This window comes from Crassostrea angulata, chromosome 1 (assembly GCF_025612915.1).
Source record: "Crassostrea angulata isolate pt1a10 chromosome 1, ASM2561291v2, whole genome shotgun sequence".
Taxonomy (NCBI): Eukaryota; Metazoa; Mollusca; class Bivalvia; order Ostreida; family Ostreidae; genus Magallana; species Magallana angulata.
The window spans coordinates 51,734,787-51,751,459 of record NC_069111.1 but is presented as its reverse complement, the minus strand read 5'-3'; the positions used below and the strand labels follow the sequence as shown (position 1 = coordinate 51,751,459).

General features: G+C 33.3%; 2 protein-coding genes and 1 long non-coding RNA gene across 6 annotated transcripts in view; 2 read left to right on the top strand and 1 right to left on the bottom strand.

Moving 5' to 3' along the window:
• The window catches only part of LOC128185900 (uncharacterized), a 39,188-nt gene extending 34,655 nt beyond the window's left edge, over nucleotides 1-4,533 (top strand). For 2 of the 4 annotated variants that reach the window (XM_052855629.1, XM_052855617.1), the window contains 3 exons: nucleotides 1,920-2,024; nucleotides 3,558-3,633; nucleotides 3,737-4,533. In XM_052855629.1, the coding sequence (XP_052711589.1) occupies nucleotides 1,920-2,024; nucleotides 3,558-3,633; nucleotides 3,737-4,223 (668 nt within the window). In that variant the 3' untranslated portion in view covers nucleotides 4,224-4,533. The remainder of the gene's footprint in view (nucleotides 1-1,919; nucleotides 2,025-3,557; nucleotides 3,634-3,736) is intronic. The other 2 variants (XM_052855609.1, XM_052855624.1) reach the window with 2 other exon arrangements.
• Nucleotides 4,534-5,223: 690 nt separating this feature from the next.
• Nucleotides 5,224-12,684, top strand: LOC128186017 (sodium/hydrogen exchanger 9B2-like). Its single transcript, XM_052855749.1, has 11 exons — nucleotides 5,224-5,363; nucleotides 5,573-5,639; nucleotides 7,689-8,156; nucleotides 9,224-9,314; nucleotides 9,715-9,897; nucleotides 10,047-10,222; nucleotides 10,388-10,494; nucleotides 10,670-10,834; nucleotides 10,952-11,060; nucleotides 11,622-11,758; nucleotides 12,360-12,684. Exons 2-11 carry the CDS (start codon nucleotides 5,615-5,617, stop codon nucleotides 12,633-12,635), a joined length of 1,737 nt encoding a protein of 578 aa, XP_052711709.1. The 5' UTR covers nucleotides 5,224-5,363; nucleotides 5,573-5,614; the 3' UTR covers nucleotides 12,636-12,684.
• A 136-nt stretch (nucleotides 12,685-12,820) lies between these two features.
• LOC128186102 (uncharacterized) lies at nucleotides 12,821-16,421 on the bottom strand. Its single transcript, XR_008243889.1, has 3 exons — nucleotides 16,279-16,421; nucleotides 16,017-16,117; nucleotides 12,821-13,803 (listed from the first exon to the last, which is right to left on the bottom strand). It is a non-coding gene; the product is annotated as an uncharacterized LOC128186102 (long non-coding RNA).
• Between the last annotated feature and the right edge of the window lie 252 nt (nucleotides 16,422-16,673).

Below are 16,673 nucleotides of genomic sequence, written 5' to 3'. Positions count from 1 at the left end.
TAAAGTTTATGTTGAGATGAAGTTTTCAAAATAGATCAACTTTGAACATGGGAACATTTGAATTCTAGTAGGTAAAATTTCTTGTCTAGCTGTCTTCGACATTTAAGAACACACGCATTCACATACTTTAAATTACTGTCCTTACTAGATTATTTCTTTTTCATTTCCATTTAAACCTGTTAATGCCAAAAAATCAGGATGCGTTACCAGGATATCTTTGAAGTTAGAATATTTCAACATGTTAATAGCATGGAAATGCAATTAAACGCTTATTAATAAAGTTATAGTCAATATTTTTAATAAAAACTACACATGAAAATAACGTAGTGGTAATCTTCATATTGCAGAGATACGGGAAAAATAGAAAATGACCGTTAAAAACTATCATATTTAACTACCGAATCGAAGTCGGGGGAAGCTAAAGCTATACCCCCTGGCGTTGTCGTCTGGACCTGGTTAAAGTTTTTTGAGCAGGTCCTGTATCTAAGTTATTACTTGTTCTACCTTCTTAAAACTTGCATAAATGATGCACCTGGACCTACTGTGTACTTATGGACTTTAAAAAGGTTGAATTTGGGCAAAGGATATCAGATTCTGGAGGAGATTAGGGTGTTAAAGTATTTGGAGTAGGTATCCTTTGATAACTTTGTCTTACTTACTGCTGGTCCTAACTTCACCAAACTTGTATGGATAATGCGTCTTATGATACCTATGAACCTATCAGGCTTGGATGCTTAATCTGACCCATAGGTTTTGGATGCTGGATGAAAGTAAGGTTTTTGGAGCAGGTACCCTTTGATGGCTTTATCTTACCTGATAGTTTTTATTGGTTCTATCTTTACAAACTTAAACGGATAATGCATCTTGTGATTCTGATGCACTCAACAGACGTAGATGCTGAATCTGAGCTATTAGTTTAGGTTGCTGGAGGAGATTTAGATTTTTAGAGCAGGTGCCCATTGTTGGCCGTATACCTAAGTTATAATTAGTTCATTCTTTACCAAACTTGAATGAACGAAGAATCTTGTGAAATTGATGCACTTTAAAGACGGATGGATGCTGATTCTTAGCCACAGGATTTATTTGCTGAAGAATATTAAGGTTTTTGAAGCAAATACTGTGGAATCATTAAACTTCGTGCGGGCCAATTTTCGTGGATTGCTTAAATTTTACAGGTTCGAGGGGACGTAATTTCGTGTATTTTCGTATACATAGAAAAGGATTATGACTTTAATAAATTGTGGGGTTGTATATTCGTTGATGAGAGGTAGCCACGAATTCCACGAAAATTGAGCCACCACAAAATCTAATGATTCCACAGTACCCTTTATATTGCTTTGATGGCATTACCTTGGTTATTTTTGGTTTAATCTTACAAAAAAAACTTGGTTAGAGGAGTACATGTTTCTTGTGATACTGATGCACTCTACCAGCTTGGATGCTGAATCTCTTTTTGTTGGATGCTGGAGAAGGTTATGGTTTTTGGAGCTTACTTATTCAGACGTGCAAATGGTTGATTTAGCTATATAGATGTGACAGAGCTAGCTTCAGATACTGGAAGTGATATTGGTTATCTTGATGCCTAGCAAATTGATAGCATTGAGTGTCATATTGTATCCTGATAAATGATATGACACAAAATATATAGTATAATATGATACAATATTATATTGTAGTGTAGTGTATTTGTTTTTATAAATATTGTATCATAAAGTAAACCAATAATTATTATACAATTTTGTATTATATGCTATGATACAGTATTGTGTTAAACCTTAGTACACACTATAATATCGAATTTTTCATACAGATCAAAAACTATGTTTTTCTTATATGATTAAGGTGGTCTCATAAAGTCGATGCCTCTTCTCGGTGAGCTCTGTAATCTTTGATTAACTATGTTTGGAATTCTTTTGTAGCAAATAATATCTCGTCATCAGAAAATGACACGTGTATAACGAGAAGACACGAACCAGATTCAGATCCTGTTAACCCTCTAGGTGGTCGAACCAAAAGTAACAGGGGTATGTATAATTGCCAGGGTGTTTGCGATATTGAGGCTTATTGGGTAATTACCTTAGTTTTAAAATGGTAATCACACTCGTAAATCATCTTTTTGTAACATTCTACTGCACATTATTAACATACAGAACTTCTATCAGTCCTTAGAAGATACTGTAAATTCTTAATTAAACGCGAGGAATTAATATCCGCGTTAAATCGCGAGAAGTCCGTCTCGCGAATTTTAAAATCTCGCTTTTAATTTTGGGACACATGTTAACAACATGAAAGTAAGATAAAATTTCGGCATTCGCGATTTTATGTTCTCGCGATTTGATGGTAAATCGTTGAATCGCGGAATTAAGTACTCGCGTAAAATAAGGAATCTACAGTATACTGTCACATTACAATAGTGTGCCAATATTCTGAAGCAAACAATCATGGTGTCGGTAAATATCACTAAGATATCTATTTAATAAAGTCATCAGAGTCGATTACAAGTTCTATTTTTTATCATTTTAAAAAAGAATTGCAAGTGGTGTCGATTACAAGTTATGTTTTTTTATTGCAAGGACCGGTTTTAATTTCATTTTCATTTTTTTTTTTTTTTTGGTGTTTATTATTTGCAACAATTACAAGTTCAGCAAGCTAAAAATGGAGTATAAATTTCATATTTTTACAAAATGATATGATCTTAATGACAATGATTATGCAAGTGATCTAGATGGTATGCAAGGGATTTTTATTAATACAGGAAAGTATATAAATTATTAAAGTTTTACATATGCTGATATCGGAAAGCTTTAAGCACTATCTACGTATTATTTCCCCTATACATGGTACGAATGAGTCTGTACCAAACATGTATAGAGGTAGTTAATGTAGGGACAGAATTTGCAAAACTTTCATTGATAAGCAAATTTTGTTAAATTAATACTCGCAAAAACAAAGCTATATCATCAAATTGGATAAGTCTTATACTGCTTTAATTTATGCTTAAAACTTTTCTTTAGATACTCGTCAGAAAAAAATCAGATTTTTATATATTTTTGTTATTTATCTTTATTAAAGACAACTCATCTCTGACATGTGTTATTTTTTTTTTCTAAATATCATATTATATTGGAATTCTTCAATGAAGCCCAATAAACTCTATTAAGTGTACGGGGGTTTTTTCCGGACTCCGGACTACTTTTCATTAATACATGTTAAATGAACAAAACATGCTATTATAATGATAAGAAACAATGGTAAACTGTACTGTGATTTATAGTGAATAAAAAGGTCTGTATTGTGAATGTGGTAAAAACCAACAAATATATAAGTTTTACCTTATTTTGATAAGCTTTTAAAATCTTTATCATGTATTTGTAGTCGTTTTCTGATTACACACATCAATAGAAATGTACATGTATCTACATGTACCTTTAATTTCTCTCATTCATCTATCTACAAACACAAAATTCTACAAGTTGGATGAATATGACAGTTATATTTTGAAACTGTGACGACTGCTTTGAATATCGAACATTTTAGTATATTTAATTCTATTTCAGACATAATAATCGGGACTGTTGTAGTGATAGTGGTGGCTGTTTTATTTATCACTGTGGTGATAGTTATCTTTAAAAGGTAATTAAATGTAAAAATCATGTTTACATAAGATGCATAATTTATATTTAAGAAATTAAAGCAATAGTTGAAGGTATTTACTATGATTTCTTTATATTATTAGAAAACTGAAAATGAAAATTAAACATAAGATGAACAACATGGCAATGACCAATGTAACATATGAACGCCAAAACGACGTAATAGCCGTCAAAAAAACATACTTAAAAAATTCCCAGAACTCTGATGAACATCCGGATCAAGAAGATTATTATGTCAACCAAATGCCTGTCGAAAGTGGCCTAGCTGATCATTCAACTGTTCAACCTACGGATGGAGACTATGATCACCTCCATGCGACAAACAGCAATAAAACGTCAGCAAATGATGACGTATACAGTCACATGACAGACGATCAATATGGCTTCCAAGAAGAGCCAGAGGACGATACTTATGACCACTCGTCGTTCGGTCTTGTGGTGGAGAGTGAGTACGGGGCAGCTGTTGTGAAGGAAGACGGTTCGAATACGTATGACCATACTTCGTCGATCAATGCCGCCTCTGGGGCAATTGGCGATGATCAGGACAAATACCAAAACACGATGGCTTAACCGCTTCAGATGCTATACCCATTCTAATTAGCGATAGTGAGTCATGTTCATCACTGGCTTCTTGGCCTGTAATAATTTGCCTACGATATACAGTGTCATGACTTTTTCCATTTTGGCAGCAGAGAAATAAAGTTTATATCAAATATTTAGAGGATATTTACATATTTACATAAGATTAAGCTTTTCACGAGAATTTTTATATGTGACGGGTTTTTTTATTAATGTAAATATACACACATTCATTATGATATAACATACCGGGGTATGTCTCCAGTTTACCAAAGATTATTATCGGGGGGGGGGGGGATTCCAATTTAAAAAACATTTTTAAGTCATAAGTAAATATATGATTACTTGTTTTGTATAACCTATGGCAAGATTGTTTAACAAATGTACTCTTTATTTGTGTTTTAACTATTACAGTCATGACAATTTTAAACCTCTACTTATTTTAGTTTTGTTGAACAAAATCTCCATACTCTACCATTTTGTAGAAACGATTACCTAACTCAAATGTTTAAAGATGTTAGTCACATGGCTTCGGCATTATTCAAACCATCTAATGAGAGTTATTTAAATTATTAATATATAAAAAAAATTATTTTGGCATCATTTACTATTTATACGTATATTTTACTGAGGTTTTCATATCTAACTGGCTTCAACATTATTAATTGTCCAATAAACATGAAGTCAGTCCACAAGTACATTGTATAATTGAATAACAAATATTTCCAAGACGACGAATTTTAAAGTACTATTTTCATATTTTGATACCTGTTCTACAGCTTAGAAATATGTAAGCTCATTTAATATAGTCTTATGTATCACGAAGGACTTAGTTACATTCCGAATTATCCGATTTTTCTTAAAACACGTTAAAGGTTTCTGCAAAAATCTATTTTTAAGGAAAATAAGCTCATATTGTATCAAAATATGAACTTTTCTTAAAATCACGCCGCACGCAATGGGTTGTAATGGGCATGCGCACGCCGATTTCGGACGTCATAAGACTTCACTACAACAAGTAGTAGTAATGTGTGCCTGATATATCGTTATTTCATGTTCACTGGCAAGTCTGTCAGATTTTGACGTCAATTGTGTGTATTTGCAATCTAGGAATAGTTTTTCTTTTGAAAGGTAAGATGGTTATTTAATCGTTAATTATCATATTGTAATAAATTTATGTGAAGTATATAAGTCTTAGATATTGCTGGTTTAATTTGAAACACTTATTATTTCTCGTAATAGAATGCTTAATATGTATTTACAGAATGATTCTTTTGATTTAATGAATTTAATATGCCAGATTGTTTTTCATGTAAAAGTGATATTCATGTACTTTGTAGTACTCTTTCAATATAAGACGGACGTAAGGTCAGTTGGACACGATGACTTCAAATGACCCCCCTCCTGGTAAGATTTATTTCTTGTACTTTTTAGAATTTTCATTAAAACTAAACATCACCTACAACTTTTTTTATTTGCGTGGTAAAAGGTTGTAAAAACTTCTGTCAGATGAAAGCAAGCGAGAGCTGATGTGTTAGTTGTAGGTCCTAGTTTCCTTAACAGGTAGGGCCCCTATGGCCATTACAGACCAAGAAATCTTAATGACACCAAGCTATGGATCCCTAATGAATTGTAAAACGTACGGAAAAACGAAAAACGTGTTACAAAAAAAGGAAAGATTTGTAAGTTGTCAGAAAAAATCAGCACGGCAAGACAGCGACTCGTGTATGTGTTGGGGGGTTTTTTTGTTGAATATTCTTTAACTGAACCTTGAAAACGTGTTGTTGCAAAATAGCACAATTTCTACTAAAAATTACGACCCAAGGTGAGAACAATGCACAAAGCGTTAATATGCTGTAAAAGGTCGCTATAGTGTCCAGGTATGATGCTCTGCCTGTCCAGTCACTGTTTTACCTGAAGATAAACAATCGTTCTTTGTTTTGACTGACCACGTCTGTCAGTTTTTGGACAGAATTACGACCTATGTACGTCACAGAAACATCTTTATTAATATTGACATTTCTATCTTATACAGAAGCATTTAACCGAGCGAAGTTTTACCTTGACATACCAAAAGTCATTGTTTGATATTTAACTAAACCTTTGTTGATAAATTTAAATTAATGCAACTGCAAAGTCACTCTTATATGATACTTCAAGTTCTCGCACCGATTTTGTTTATTTACGATTTACCAGATCTTTTTTCAAATATCAAAATGTATTGCATATATACACTTTACGCGATTTGTTCTTAAAAGATATATGTACACTCATTCTACTTTAAAGCTTCACATCGCTCACATAGGGAACAGAAACTGAATGGAAAACTTTATTGAAAGGAAAACATATGATGTAGATGGCAAATGAAGTGATTTATTATTCGTTTATGCCATGCATCTGCAATACTGTTAGCAGAAAGTAAATAATTGGAGATTTACTGTAGTGTAAACCTCGCTGTCAATGTGCTGTATTGTTGTACTTTTATTTAAAAAACATGAATCATTAACATCATAATTATCATCATAATGAAAACTTTCCGTGTAAACTTTGTGGAAATGAATTAATTCATTCAGAGAATTAATTACGACTACAAAGCATGTTTTGACATTAATTAGGTGAGCATGACATCTTAGGACGTGTAAGCCGCGGGCCTGCACGTGTTTTACTGGTAATATAAAACGGAAAAAGTTCTGAACATATTAACTCTCCTAATACGTAGATAAGAATAATTAACAAGTGCTTTGTTTTTTTAATTTTTATTCGAAATTTTAAATAAAAAATCTATTTGAGCATTTTGTAAAAAGTTATGTTAGCAACCTTAAAGTTTAAGTAGATATAAGCTACACTTTATAAAGCATTTATACAAGAGAGGACTTTCCTTGACAAAAAGTAAACAATTGCGGTATAATAAGATAAAATAGATTTTTTATTTCGGGAATCAGATTTAGTGTACCAGAGGAAGGGGGGGGGGGGGGTGTCATAGGACACTGCCCCCAACCGAGTCCACACGAAGTAAATCAGAGTAACCTTAGGCTTAGCCTGGCTATAAATACGTTAACTTAAAATAGCAGCCTTAAAATCATTGTTATCTAAACACCGAAAAAGATATGAAAAATACATGTATTAAGAACTTATAAAGGGACGTTTCCATATTGTGACATATTTTCTTTCAAAACTAACAATAACATTGACTGAAACTCCATTTATATACGGTATTTCCCGTCAGTATTATGATCGTTTACAGCGTAGCGCAATTGGTGTATGCGTATTTGAAAATAAGAATTTTTAATGCATTGAATTTTATGGTCGATTGCCGATAAATATGAAATATCACAAAGTGATTACATAATACATGTAATTAACTTGAATATGATGTAATTTCATTTATATTAGTAGCTCAAGGAATTGAGATAGAAATGTGAATAATGTGTAGTTTTAAATGTTCCTTCCTTGTAGAATATTCGGAAGTAGAGGATAGTTTCACAGACGTCGAATTACACGATGTTAAAGTAGAGAACGGAGTTCACGACACAACGGAGGACACAATTAAGGTCAAGGACACAGAAGCTCAAAACAAGGACAAAGGTCAAGTAAAGGAAAAACCAACAGTGTCAAAGACAAAAAACTCTAAAATGGCGGCCCTCAAACAGACAGTGCGGCCGTGTCTGAGAAAGGCCAATCCCTTACCAGAAAACCCTACAGTGTGTGACAAAATCAAGGACATGTTTCTGCTTCCTCCACACGGCATTGTTGGGTTCATTTTGCAAATCACCATTATCTGTCTACAAATCTGGGGTATCCTTGCTGCGATAACCGGAAGTGAAGCAATGCCTGGTGGGAATTTCTTTTCCCTGCTTGTTCTTTTCGTTCTGTGTGTTATTGGGGGACGTCTGATTTCTCTGGCCAAGCTTCCTCCATTGTTAGGTAAACACAGTGCTAGGCTCTATATCTTTGGATGCAAACATGCATTCTTGTTAGGCCAAAAAAAAATTATTCCTGTTTCCTGTCGCCCGACCGACCCTATCTTTTACCCTCCGACCCTAAAAGTTTTTTTGTGATCATGGTGGTGATCGGTAACTTCGCCAGAATTTCCTCAGAAAGAGTAGTGAAGATGACCAAGTCTTCTGAGTTCATAATCGTGTAAATTAACCTCACTGGCGAAAGAATGATAGAAAATTAATCTACAGACATTTTTACTGCATAAATATACCTTGTGGTGAATAACTTGCGACTATCTTACTTTCAGGGGTTATAAATACGGGTGATGCAACAACATACTGTATATTGGAAATTACAAAAACAATGTTTATTACTTTAAATCCTGATATTACAGTTAGTCAATAACCTGTTATTGGTTAATAACTGCAATAAATGTTAAAATTATCATAAAACTGCTCTCTATATTATCTTGAGAATTAAACAGATCCTCTACGTAACGTACGGTAGTAAGTGGTTCAAAGGGTTGGACTAATACCCCAAATACATGCATATGGAAGTACAGAGAGTGATTTAATTAATCATGTTGATATTGACATTAAGCTAATACAATACAAAAATAATTATCCAGAAAAGGATAAATACATTCAATACACGTAGATTAAATTTTGCAAATAAAATTAGATTTTATTTTTAATCAAAAAATTAATCTATTTTTTTTCTTTGCCTGTTGTTTTCTATACATTACATGCATCAACAATACAAAGACCTTTGGAAATTTTAAATCATCTATTTACATACTGAACACTGGGAATATACATCTCTCACATTATTACACACATGCTCCAAGTTTTTAAAAATAAAATATTTTTTAAAAATAAAAATTTTTTCCTACCTACCTACCCTAATTTTTTTGGTCAAGTGACAGGAAACAGGAATAATTTTTTTTTTTTTGGCCTTACGTTCCAACAAAAAAAACCCCACAAAATATGACAGTTTTACATATTCACTATTGTATTAAGAGTAATTATTTACATATTTTGATATAACTTCAGGCATGTTGATAGTGGGTGTCCTTCTAAGAAACGTACCAGGAATAAAGATTGTTGGCGAAAGTATCGACGCAAAGTGGTCAGGGCATCTCAGGTAAACAGAACTTACATGTACATTCAGTGATTGTTAAAGGCTAAATTTTTTAACATTTTAAAGATTTACCAAAACTTAATATTGGCACATTCTTAAAGGCATTCTCAGACTTTAAAGTAAAATAAAGCTTTTCAAAAATTCCTCTTGACGGCTTAATTGTCCCGGATAGCGATTTCCCTTAAGGTACCAATGCAATAAGAACTCCTTTTGGGGGGGGGGGGGGCAAAAAATCATTTCAAGAAATATTGTAACGTTAGTTTTTTTTTTATTTTTAAAAATTCATGTTGGTTCATGTTGGGGAAAAATCTGTCAGATTAATAAAAAAAAATTATCATTTCATTTTGAAATCCTCACAGTTAAATGACATCTAAAATTACATTGATATTGTTTAAATATTTAGAAAACTTGCTTTGACTGTGATATTACTCCGCGCTGGCCTCGGTTTGGATATAGTGAAACTACGGAAGTTGTCCTTTGCCGTATTACGCCTTGCGTTCACGCCTTGTCTCTGTGAGGCCATTACAGTGGGAATTGTTTCCCATTTTCTGCTTGGATTTCCTTGGACATGGAGTTTGATGCTGGGGTAAAATCATAATTATTTTGCAAATACAAATTATCAAAACACTTGGAATAATTTTTTATCAGACTTCCTCCATATGATTTATGATTAAAAGTTTACTACATGTACAAAACTCCTATCGAATGAATGCAACTATTTGTGTTTACATGTAGATGCATCTTGGGAGCACTTTCCCCTGCTGTTACAGTACCCTCCCTCGTAAGTCTCCAGGACCGCCGTTTTGGCGTCGCTAAAGGTATTCCCACCATGTGCCTGGCTGCCGGGGGACTCGACAATGTTCTTTCTGTTACCGGGTTTGCTGTTTTTGTGGGCATCATTTTTTCCGAAGGTTAGTTTTTTTAAAACCCAACGGTCCGTTACGTGTATATATCTTCCAGGGTATAACAATACACAAATAGATGTTGATCAAATTATTATATTTCATTAATATGATTAAACTTAAACTATGCAAAGGATTGGGCTACTTAATCAAATGTTATTTTACTCCGTTAAGGTGATATGGCTGTGACCATCATAAAAGGGCCATTAGGAGCGTTGCTTGGAATTGTTTATGGATTTGTCGCGGGTATCATGTTATGGTATCTACCTGGGAAAGACTCGGTAAGTACAGTCCTACATGACTTGTATCATATTGGTTTTCGGCATAGAGCCGAATTATTTTAAAGATGGACCGAATTTGTACATATTGTATCTGGAAAAAAATAAGCTAAAAAAATTTTTTCAAGTTGATATATAGTTCTAGACGACGGACTAATACTTCTACTTCTCTCCGCAGAGTAATTCCCTATTCTACCGCGGTATGCTCCTGTTCGGATGTGGACTGATCGCTATATTCGGAAGTTCGGCGGTCAGTCTGTCCGGAGCGGGGCCGCTGGGCTGTCTCACTACCGCCACTGTCGCCGCCTACAAATGGCGCCTACAAAGACAACCAGGAGAATCGGTATGTTGAATCTGCTTAATTCCGGAAAGATTTTTTTTATATCTAGATTCAAACTTTCAAATGTGTAGGAAATTTTTTTTAGTTGAATGTAAAAGCGTTGTTTTATCATTGGTACAGGATGACCTTGGTGGGGTCATTGCGCTCGCGTGGTTGATTGTTCAGCATTTCCTGTTTGGGTTGATCGGAGCAGCAGTTGACATCAGCAATATTCAGCCAAACACGGCCGGTATGTGTGATTTAGACCATATACCTTTTGAAAAGGTGTTCCTTCTACGGATGGACCGACTAACAGCAAATTTGTTAATTTCATTAAAGATCTGAGCTTACACTCAGGTGACGAAAGCATGTAAATTATTTTATTATCACCATTTATTTCATTGAAAACCAACATTTTCAAATAATTGATATAAAGTAAACCCTTAAACAATTTTCAAAAGACTTAAATTGATTAGTTCAGAATTTCGTTGTGTCTTTTTGCATCATATTTGGATATTTTTCTAACCATCTGTTTCTGGGATTAAATATTAACAATCCAGAGTAAGGTTGTTCGGCTCGCACATTGCAAAAGAATCTACTGTAATCAATATAAATTTCTTCAAAATCTAACATTCTGGTCAAAAAAAAAGATCACCTGTAAACCTTTTAAAAATAAGTCTTGTTTTCAATGAAATATACATGTATCGGGAAAAAATAAACAAATGACATACTTTTGTCGCGTGAGTGGGTTTTTTTCTAAAAAAAAAAAAATATCATTCCATTTGACTATTTTCTTGTACTGATATTTTAGGGCTGGGTATCGCCACTCTATTCATTGGTCTGTGTGTGCGCAGTGCGGTGTCTTTCAGCGTTACCATAGGAACCGGATTCAATCTGAAGGAGAGAATTTTCATCACACTTACTTGGCTTTCAAAGGCTACCGTACAGGTATTATATAGTCTATATTATACATGTAAACTATATTTCATCTATATCAAACTGGAGAAAAAGCTGCTGGAATTTCCATATATTGATGAGTTTTAGGTCTTTCTTTCTGTTGAAAAGACTTCAAGCTTATATTGATTTACTATAACGGATGAATGTTTCAACAGTTTTTGAGAGTTTAAAAATAAAAAATATACATGTAAAACAATACATTTGACATTATCTTAAAAAAAAATTATATTTGTTTTTATTCCATTACCTCCATGTGGTGAAAATATACATTAGTTTGATGGTTAATTAAAGATAGAACTGAGTATCTAATTTTAAAATTCTTCGCCCGATAAAATACAACATAAAAAGAGTTTACCTAGACTCTGGTAGGATTCTGCAAACTGTAGGTGGTAAAGATTTTCCCACCGGGATTTTCATAGAGTTTACAATCTATAATTCCCTTTGTTACATTCTCCAAATCCATATCATTTTATTATTGTTACATTACTTTATTACCTATTCGTTATAATTACATTCTATTGATCGATATATATTTGTTACCGTTACATTTCCGTAACTACTTATTAATTTGCTATCGTTACATTCGCTATAGGCCGCCATTGGTGGACTCGCCCTTGACAAAGCGTTAGAGGGAGATAACCAGGACGACATACGCATGGGTACAGACGTCCTCACCATCGCCGTCCTGGCAATCGTTATCTGCGCCCCGGTCGGCGCCACGTGTATGGGGATATTTGGGCCTAGATTCTTGGCGCACGGAGACGAGGAGGAAGTGAGGGTTGAATGCGGCGGAAGTGTGACGTCATCATCAGAGAGTGCGTGTCATAAAGAAAGTGAAATAAAACCAGAGTGTCGTAAGATGCAATAAAATTAGAGTATTATTTCTGTAATGGGGAATGTGCTTTATTACATATTGGACTTTTGTCATATTTACATTATAGTTTATATACATGGACACATTTTGTTATTTGAAGTTTTATCACTTTATTGAAACTCGTTCATTTTCATTTATACATGTTTATAACTTATAATGATATGAATAAATACATTGGAGATTGTTATAAATGTCTTTAATTTAATTTACTTTTTTGGCACATGCATATCTTTTAAGTACACAGGTTTCGAGGCTATTATCAAAGCTTATGATAAAGATTAACGAGTTATCTCTTGCTTAACCTCACCTCAAAAGAATCTAAAATAACGCAAATACAGTCAGATCAATGCAAAACCATTAATTGTCAGTGGGAAGTCTTGTAGATGCAAACACATTGGTAAGATAATCCTTTGTCCTATTTTATTACAGAAACTTCAGATTTGTTTGCATAGGATTGCAATTTCGACAAGTTCATGCATCTAGAAATTGGTTTTGGAAATCATTAATCACGCCTTCCATATCAGTGAATGAGTTGCCCTGTTGTTCTGCATAGAAGTTTGTCTTTCGATTATATTGCTAGATAAATTCATTTAACAAAGCAAAATGATCAATGAAAGAATGACATTTTTCCAGGAGTATAATTGTACAAAATCAGATAAATTGTATTTGATGATAACCTTTCATTTGGGTCGGGGTTCTTTTCATTCACTCGGACAATCGTTCACTAGAATCATTAGTAACTGCCATCAGTATATCACATTCGTCAGTCATCAAGCTTCGGACTCTGCTATAGGTTCCATCTTTGACCTCTGTGACCTATGGCTGCGTAACGCCTTCTCCTCGCGGCCATGTTTGATAGAATGGCGGTTGTTCCGAGTGTGTTGTAACTTTTCCTTTTGTCCGTGTCCACGTGGTTGCTTTTTCACTTTCTTTTTGTTTTGCATGTACTTCCTCACTCTAACTACCACAACAATAATGAAGAACAAAACAAGCACGGCTCCAATGGCGATGGCAGCGATCAGCAAGTCACGTGACAGTTCTTTCTGCTCTTGTAGAGTGCGTGTGTCCCGTTTTTGTCGGTAATGAAGGAAGTCCTTTTCTTCACTGGCATTATCTTCAGAAATAAAATCTTGCATGATTTTCATCTTTTTTAACGTGTGATCTAAAAGAAAAGAAACGTTTTGAAAAAAAAAATCTTTATTCTGGTTTTACAAATAATCCTATAAGAATCTTCCACATCTGTATCTGTGCATCTGTGTAAATATTGGCATGGGAAACTTGATTTACTTTTATTCCCGAGAATCAAATTTTTAAAAAAAACACATTTCATTGGTAACTATGCCTTGCATAAATTCGAAGATTGTTATGTGTGAAAAAGCGTTCGCCTGAATTTCAAGCATTTTTTTCACGCGCGGTTTCATACTTCTAGATCAAATTTTACCTGATTTTCATTTGAGGCACAATTACCTAAGTTAGTTATAATGATTTTCAATATTTTCAATATTTGAGAAATTCGCATATTTTGCATGATGATTTTCTAGATTACATGTATATTGTGTTAGGTATTTACTTTATAGTTATAACAATCAATTAATATTTCTAATCATTCAAAAATTTTAATACAGTAGTGTAATTAGCTCTGAACATACAGTATTAGTAGTAGACAGTAATTTTAATTTTCTTAGTAATTAATTATTGCGGTAATAAATAACATCTCTATTTATAAATCATATTCTAAAAGGAGTCGTCTTATGCTTCTGAACTTTATTAATTTTTACAACGAATGATTAACAAGTTCTACAACTTATATTAATATCTTTCGTTGGCACGGATGTTAGCGCGAGGGGGTCATTGATGTCGGAGGAAGCCGGAGTGCCCTGAGAAAACGTCAAGCGACAAACGTGCTATACTTCTAATATTCAGATCACCTGTCATACAGACAACAACACCAAGTAATGGTATAATTTTTGCAGCAATGTCAAGCCAAGGTCATTATCTTTTCCGTCAAATTCAAGAATGTAAGAATAGTTGTAGTTACTAATGCTGCACTCGCACCTATTATAAGTACTAAGTTTAGAAATATGCAACAATTAAAGGTTGAATAAAGCCACATAATGTATATCAGGTCATACTTTAATTACTGAATTGAATTAAATATTTGAAATAAAGTTGATACTGATACGTTCCTATTTTCTCTATTTTCTATTTTGATTATTTTTCTATGCTTCCAGTATTGAAATATTCAAATATTTCTTAAATAGATAAATTGACAAAGAAGTTATTAAGATGACCATTCAATAAGAGAAAAAAAATTAAAATCCCGTTTTAGTTTTTTTATTTTACAAAAATCTATTCATGCAGAGAATGATCAACCTAATTTTTGAGAAAAAAAACCCCAAAAAGATTATATTTGATTGGAAAATCAAATTTTATAAAGACATTCTTTCCTATGCCAGTGTTCCGGCAAAATATAGTTCCCTTTAGATTGTTAATTTTGCCGATCACTATTTCTATACAAATTTTATGAAAAAGAAAACTATAATCCTTTCATTAGACATTTATCAAATGTACTTAAGATATTTTGATATGTCAAATCCAGACAAGACTTAATCTTTTAAAATAAATGTATTACAATGTTCATTTATCTTTATTCATTGATATTACATGATCCTCCAATGTAAAATTACTGAAATTATTCTTATGATGTAAATGATATTTAGAGTGACAAAAAGTTTCGTTTGGTCCGTAGTTAATATTAAAATTATTTTTTAATAAATTAATGTACCTTAACTGAAATACTCATGACAGAATAATGATTTTCAACATGTACTTATTTACTTGCTTGCTTTTTTTCGCAAGAGTAAATATTTAATCGCATTATGTTTTTAGAAAGCACAGAAAAAAGCGTTTAAATATAAAATATATATCACAGGTAATAGATGGAATTAAAACATAGTATCCAGAGTCGTTTTCGCGTGTTCTGCAGATTAAAATTCAAATTCAAATAAATGTGGTCAAGTTCCGTTAACAGATATGAAACTTATTTAATTCTGATAATTTCATTCTGTGGGGTTGCCATTCTTAATAATATCACCCCTTTAACAGTTATTTAGTTTTGTTTTAGTATTTGATGCATAGTTGTGAATAATGCGTAGCAATGAACATGCAGAAAATCTATCAGTAATTTTAAATGAAATAAAACAAATAGAACTGCTTTTATAGAATTCTGAATCTCACATAATTACATACATTATGAATTAACCTTTCTTAGACAAAGAGCTTTTCTTTTGAATGATGCAAACAATTCGGAACACACCAATTTTAATCTTGGTTTGTTCTTTGAATCAACGTAATCTCTAATTACATCCTACTCACCATTGTCTATCTAATGGCCCGTCTATCATGAACATGAATCTCCCCGTCGTTCGCTCTCCTCTACTCCAGGGTGATTTTTTTTCTTTGTTATTCCCCCAGCTCTGTGAAATCAACACGAAATTCTTCAGTCGTCACTTTCGTGAAGTTATCATTACCCACGTGCAAATGTGATTTATCGATTTATTGATTGGGAACTTCAGGGTGGGGGACCAATTTTAAGTCTACCTGAAGATTATCAAAAAATGCTTTACATCACTCCTACCTGTATCTCTGAGAGTAATCCGGGACTCCGTGTGGTTCCTGAGGCACTGACCCCCGAGCGGTCGCTAATCTACAGTTGCTAAAAATATAGGTTTGATTGAAATGCCTCTGGTAGTTGCGATGATCCAGGGCAGAAACAAATGAGAGGGTTGTTTACTTATCGAACGATCCGTCAGAAAACTGATGGAAGAACAACAACCAACAACCAAAGCATAGATTACAGTTCACTCAGCTGATTGGAAAATAGATACAAAGAAAAATGATTAGGATGAATATGTATGATTTTATTACATAGTAAATCAAGATGATGTTCGACATCCAAATGGTAGATTTTCGATGCAAATTGAATACATCAACCGTTGAAACAAATTCTATATCTAAATCCTCACAACTAGT

Bases quoted from the DNA above. Each gene is read 5' to 3' on its own strand.
- LOC128186017 (XM_052855749.1), top strand. From the start codon at position 5,615: ATGACTTCAAATGACCCCCCTCCTG. The intron at 9,898-10,046 runs GTAAAATCATAA...GTTTACATGTAG, and splicing joins ACATGGAGTTTGATGCTGGG to ATGCATCTTGGGAGCACTTT. The intron at 11,061-11,621 runs GTATGTGTGATT...CTGATATTTTAG, and splicing joins TATTCAGCCAAACACGGCCG to GGCTGGGTATCGCCACTCTA.